Genomic DNA, 6,862 nt, shown 5'->3' with positions numbered 1-6,862 from the left:
ATATGAGTCAACAGTGTGATGCTGTTGCAAAAAAAGCAAACATGATTCTGAGATGCATTAACAGGTGTGTTGTGAGCAAGACACGAGAAGTCATTCTTCCGCTCTACTCTGCACTGGTTAGGCCTCAACTGGAGTATTGTGTCCAGTTCTGGGCACCACATTTCAAGAAAGATGTGGAGAAATTGGAGAGAGTCCAGAGAAGAGCAACAAGAATGATTAAAGGTCTTGAGAACATCACCTATGAAGGAAGGCTGAAAGAATTAGGTTTGTTTAGTTTGGAAAAGAGAAGACCGAGAGGGAACATGATAACAGTTTTCAGGTATCTAAAAGGGTGTCATCAGGAGGAGGGAGAAAACTTGTTCACCTTAGCCTCTAATGATAGAACAAGAAGCAATGGGCTTAAACTGCAGCGAGAGAGATTTAGGTTGCACATTAAGAAAAAGTTCCTAACTTTCAGGGTATTTAAACACTGGAATAAATTGCCTAGGGAGGTTGTAGAATCTCCATCTCTGGAGATATTTAAGAGTAGGTTAGATAAATGTCTATCAGGGATGGTCTAGACAGTATTTGGTCATGCCATGAGTGCAGGGGACTGGACTCGATGACCTCTCGAGGTCCCTTCCAGTCCTAGCGTCTATGAATATATGAGGGGGCCATTTAGGGAACTGGGGTAAATATCTGTCTGGGGATTGGACTAGATACCTCCTAAGGTCACTTCCAACCCTGATATTCTATGATTGTATGCTGCCCCACCCCAACACACTGCTGTCCCTAGTGCCCATTATACAGAATAGCTGTCACTTGCCTACCTCTCACCCTCTGCTGCCCCAGTGTCCATTATACAGTACAGCCACCCTTTCTCCACCCAATCCCTCTTTTACTCCCAGTTCCCATTACACAGTACAGCTGCCCCTTCATCACCCCTCACTGTCTCCAGGAACCAGCTGACATTTGGCATATTTGCCCCTATTTATGATAACCCTCTAAAGCAGAGAGTGGCAAATTGACAGACATACACCATTGCTGTATGAGAAGAAAGAAGATTCCATTCTGTAGCAACAAAAGTGGCAACTGTAAAGTCTTGGGCAACTCATCCAGAGAAAGAGATCAATCTGGTATTAATTAAAGTGTTAGCCATGGATTTGAGGATGGTGACAGAGGGAAACAGGGGCCTAAGAAGGATCAGTTAACCTGAAGAAGTACATTGAGGTGTGAAGATGGTGTTCAAGTACTAGGCCCATGATGGTAAAAATATTTCTCGTCACAGCTGCCAGGTAAACCACTAGAAAGGCCATGAAATGTAAAATCTGCAGCTCTCAAAATACAGGGAATCCCAGCAGAATGAACTCGCTCACTGTGGTTTGACTAGACATTTCCCGCATTGGATACAGTCTGTGGAGGGATGATGTGGGAAAGAAAGAAGGAAAAAAACTGCTTATACTTATTATGCACCAGAGAAAAAGCAAAGGACATGATACACTCTAGGTATAATGTCCTAGATAATCACATGGACATAGAATGGAGCAAGGGAAATGTATCTTGTTCAACTGAAAACCTTGACCCAAACTTCACTACAGTCTCTGTACTGCTACACCACACGTATGTAATTGGAGGGTAACCTGTTTGTCATCTCTACCCTATTTTAGCTTTCTAGGAAGCAACTAGTGAATCTATTTATTGAAAAACAGATGTATAAAGATTAGAAGAATGTTCACAACATTTCAAAGGTATTATAATTCCATTCATTTCATGAGGAACTCAAAGGCAATATAATTTCATAATGAAAACAAGATGGCTGACACAGAGGGGAGGCTTTTACTGAAATAATCCAATTACTTGACTGAAGACTGTGTCCTGGAACTGAAAACCTGATGGAAGGGCTGACATCAGAGACTCCAGCTTGCAATTCACCTGTCCAAAAGGTAAGTCTACCTTCATCTCTACCTGAAATGAAAGCAGGAAGGGCTAGATTCACAATGGGACTTAGGTGCCTAAATGCCAGAATCAGGTCCCACTGGTATTCAAGAAATACCCACTCAACTGATGCTGAATCCTGTAGACACCAAACACACTTGGCACTAGCATTTTACGGTTGTCCATAGCCTTCAAAGAGACAGCAAAGGAGACACTGGCCTTTCACATGGCCTGGCTTGCTGGGATTATCACACCATAGGAAGGGAACTGTGCAAAAACCTGTTCTGGAGAGTGTCTGTCATAGAGATATGATGACTGATGAGTTGAGAAGCTAGCATGAGTGCACTGCTCAGGAATGTGTGTGTTTTTGTAATACCAGCCCTGTTTTTGCCTGATGCTCTGAGCTTACAAGCGAGCAGAGCCTAACTTCTGCTAACTTTGCTTCTTTGCTTTATATCAGCAAAGCAGGACTACTATTTTAGTTCAGGCCTTAGGCCTCACACTGAGCTTCTGATACAAGGCCTTATGTCTCAGGCTCTCTTTCTACTACACTTATTCTTATCTACATACAACATGTATCCTGCTGTCAGGACAGGACATTTCATTTTACATTCAGGTGTCTCATAATCTTGGGCAGTACGTTGTGGTCTATTGCAATCTATTTTTCGGTAACATCACCTATTTGTAGATCTTTTACAGTAATCTTGTGACCTTACTGGCACAGGGCTATTCCTATGCCATCCATTCATATCAACCATTCTTAAGCCTATGGTCCAGTCTGGCTCAGCTAAAATATTACAGGCCTCAGCCTGTGGGCCTTGTGTTCCACCCATGCTTTACTTATATACCTAATACACACTCATCACTCCGAAATACTTTTCAGTTTTTTACTGCTATAATCCTACAATTTAAATCTATTTAACATACATTGACTATAATTTATGAAATAGCACATGAAATGAGCATAACACCAAATAACACAATGATAAAATGAACTACAGTCTGGTGACACTCAAGGGGAGATGTTAGAGGGCTTATTTCTTTACCCATTTACTTCCCTGGTTCTTCTTGCATAAACAGACAGCAACAATACCCAAAGTTCAAAGGTGCAAACAATTTAATGTTTATTGGGGTGAACTTTCCGCAAGCAATGATTTCAATTTTCTTCCTCAGTGTCCCGCTTCTCAGCTCTGAAACCACCGAGCCTTGCCTGTGTCCCTGTTCCCACTCACTGTTCCCATTCCCCTCCGTAGCAAAACATGATTCCAATCCCCCCATTACTTCCTCATTGACTGCAGACAATATAGTAAAACTTGAGTTCTTAACCAATCATTTTACTGAAGTTTAACTAACCAATTCTAACACATTTTAACATAATTATTTAACCAATTATATTCCACCACCTTAATTGGTTTACACTCAACAAAATTAATTATACAGCAGACAGAAACAATCTCAGAAGCAGACAGAGATTATACAGACAAACAATAGGGAAGTGGAGACTACAGTGACAGAACAACAAAGAAATGAGGATTTTACACCCCAGCTATTGATAAGTGAGTTCTTGCCAGACAGGATGCTATCAAACTAAGTTTTCTTTAAGTTTTTTAGGCTGTTCCCTTTCTCTGGAGGTGATAGATCAGATCACCTTTCTAACAGCCCCAGAGTCCCTTATTTCAGTGTGGCTGGTTTGGGATGTGAGGATGTAACCATTTGCTTTCCAGCTTATGGCTGCCCCTGCTGCTTAGCCAAAGGCATTAGCTTAAGATCAGGGCCTCAGACTGTCACAGTGAGAGAAGGCCCTTACACAGGCAGACAATGATTTTGATTCTTTCTTTTATACCTCTATAACTAGCTAAGTGATAAACATTTACCTAAATTCATAAAATATAGGCCTTTAAAGATAGGCATGAATATCTATATCCTAACAGTAGATATTACACTTGTGGGATAAAATTCAAAGCCATATGTTCAGTTAATTTAACATGCCCCGTTGGCTTCCCCCTCTGCACTCTGCCCCCTAATCCATCACCTCTACAGGTTTGTGTGTGTGGAATTTGGGACTTTTAAGGGTGTCTAGAGATAAAAAATCCCATTGAACTTCCTTTGAAACAATCCATTGACCTACCTTTCAGAAATTCCAGTTACAACCTATATTCATATGCCAAGTATATGGACCGCTCACCTGAATAAGTAATATTCAGATAACAAGTGACAATCCCATATAACAATCATTTCAAATTTTATTTTACCTTAAAAACATTAAGTTGGACTATATGAATTTTAGGAAGGCTGTGAACAAAATGCAGGGTCCAAAGGAAAGCAACAAAAATGATGAAAGGTTTAAAAATCCTGATCTGTGAGGAAAGGTTAAAAAAACACTAGGCATATTTAGTATTGAGAAAAAAGACTGAAGGGAGAATCTGATAACTGTCTGCAAATATGTTAAGGTCTGGTCTAAAAAGGAGAGTGATCAATTGTTCTCCATGTGCACAGAAGGTAGGACAAAAAGGAACCGGCTTAACCTGCAGCAAGGGATTTAGGTTAGATAGAAGAAAAAAATTCTATCTATGATAGTTAAGGTCTGGAACAAGCTTCAGCAGAGGTTGTGGAATCCCAGTCACTGGAGATTTTTAACAACAGACTGGTCAACATGTCTCAGGGATGGTCTAGGTTTACTTGTTCCTGCCTCAGTGCAGGTGGTTGGACGAGATGACCTCTCAAGGTTCCTTCCAAACCTACATTTCCATGATTCTTGCAAAAGCCACACATTCACTTAGAGCTTTTCTCAGGGCCTCCTGGACCTCTTTGTTTCGCAGGCTGTAGATGAGGGGGTTGAGCAGAGGTGTAACGACAGTGTAGAAGACAGAGAATACTTTATTCAGGTTTCTCAATGTATCAGTTTTTGGTAACATATAGGCAATGATTAGTGTCCCATAGTAAATGGTAACAACGATGAGGTGTGAAGAGCAGGTGGAAAATGCCTTTTGCTTCCCAGTGGTGGAAGGGATTCTGAGGATAGTGATGATGATGCAAATGTAGGATGTCAGAGTTAAAATGAACGGAATCACTGAGAATACTGAAGAGCATATGAAAGCAACCACCTTCAGCACATGGAGATCACTGCAGGAGAGTTTTATTACTGGGATGAAATCACAAAAGAAACTATTTATTTCTGTGGGACCACAAAAAGTTAACTGTGACATCAATATTATTACTATGATCATAGCCAGAAACCCACTCATCCAAGATCCAACTGTTAGCTGGAGGCAGAACCTATCATTCATGAGGGCTGCATAATGCAGTGGTTTGCATATCGCTAAATACCGATCATATGACATCATGGATAAGAGGAAACATTCTGTACCCACCAGAGCACTAAAGAAATAAAATTGTATGATGCAGCTGCTAACAGAAATGGTTCTGTCCCCAGACAGGAGACTGGTCAGCATTTTAGGCAGGACAGTGGAGCTGTAGCAGGTCTCTAAACAAGACAAGTTCCCAAGGAAAAAGTACATGGGGGTATGAAGGTGCTGATCAGCCACAACTAGTGCTGCGATGAGGATGTTCCCGGCCATGGTCACAATGTAGATCACTAGAAACACCAGGAAGAGAAGGGTCTGCAGTTCAGAGAGATTCCCGAATCCCAGAAGGATGAATTCCGTCACTGATTGATTTCCTCTGTCTCTGTTTTCCATGAACAGTCCCTACAGAAAATTAAACAAAACCTCTACAATTGTACTTGATGAAATTAGAAAATTAATACAGAGTCAATCATTATAATTTATAAAGATAATGTAAACTCCCCTTTTCCTGCTGATTACTGGTGGTATGTTTCAGCTGATACTTGAGACAATGGACATGCATGTTTTTGTTATCCCTGATGCTTGCGGCATCTGATGGTAGCTTAAAAGTGACTTGACATTTCATTAGCCACAAACCTGGTTGATACAACTGGGGCAATCTCCATTTCTTCCAACTCTAATTCTGATCTCATTGGTATCATGCAGACACCATGTTTTCCCAACTATTCCCTTGTTTGGAAAGAATCCAGATCCCTTCTGAGTTACTGAAAACTGACAGACAACTTTCTTTCTTAAGCAACCTGGGCCTGATTTTCAAAGTTATTTAGGTAGCTGCCTAGGACTGGAGTCACACCAAGATTCAGCTGCCTAACTGCCACTTTACGCACCTAAATCCCAGAATCAGTTCCCATTAGAATTCACAAAATCGCCATTCAGAAGCTCCCAAAACCCAAAGATGCCTAAAGTTGTTTAGTGCCTAAATTTTGGTTGTAAAAGTCCCCCAGGTGCCTACATTTCTGCCCCACACCAGACCAGACGATCCCAGTGGTTTTCTGGGCACCTAAAATTTGGGCACAGTGACAATATCAACAAGCCTTTGTGATTCTAGCCCTTTAGTGGAGTTTTCTATGCTAGATGAGCTTTCTTGTGCCCAGCCTACTAGAGACCTTTTGAAAATTGCACTATGCACCTGTATGCATCTTAAGGAGCCCATAAACTCCTTTGAAAATCTGGCCCCATATCTTCAAACTGTTTTATATCAGCATAGCTGCCATAACTTTCCAGAGCTACACTGGTTTACACCAGGTGGGAATGTGACCCCTGGACTGCACTTGCATTGGATATCTGGCCCCGTGAATTGAAAAATGAGACAGTCAAGATTTAAGTCATTCTCTATAGTGGAAGATACCTCCCTCACTTCTACTTAGTCTACTTTTATAAGATTTCCTGACCTTCCAGTTCCTCATTCAGCCTACAAGGAAAAATATATAATAGTATACCTGTGAAGCTAACAAAAGTATAAAAACATGTCTATCATCCTTCTTAAAGGTCAAGATTCTGATGTTTGAATCTCATACTTCTAGTTGAATACTTCTGAATCTGGAAACAGTTTCATTATAACTGAAGCTCACCAGCTGGCATCA

General features: G+C 41.0%; 1 protein-coding gene across 1 annotated transcript; it reads right to left on the bottom strand.

The window, feature by feature from the left end:
• Positions 1-4,652: 4,652 nt before the first annotated feature.
• Positions 4,653-5,612, bottom strand: LOC120379890 (olfactory receptor 11A1-like). The gene has a single exon (XM_039497405.1). It carries the CDS (start codon positions 5,610-5,612, stop codon positions 4,653-4,655), a length of 960 nt encoding a protein of 319 aa, XP_039353339.1.
• Positions 5,613-6,862: the final 1,250 nt, after the last annotated feature.

This window comes from Mauremys reevesii, linkage group 13, assembly GCF_016161935.1.
Source record: "Mauremys reevesii isolate NIE-2019 linkage group 13, ASM1616193v1, whole genome shotgun sequence".
NCBI classification, from domain to species: Eukaryota; Metazoa; Chordata; order Testudines; family Geoemydidae; genus Mauremys; species Mauremys reevesii.
The sequence above is the reverse complement of the archived record's forward strand: the minus strand, read 5'-3'. Positions and strand labels throughout refer to the sequence as shown.

Coding starts and splice junctions, on each gene's coding strand:
- LOC120379890 (XM_039497405.1), bottom strand. CDS start 5,612: ATGGAAAACAGAGACAGAGGAAATCAATCAGTGACGGAATTCATCCTT.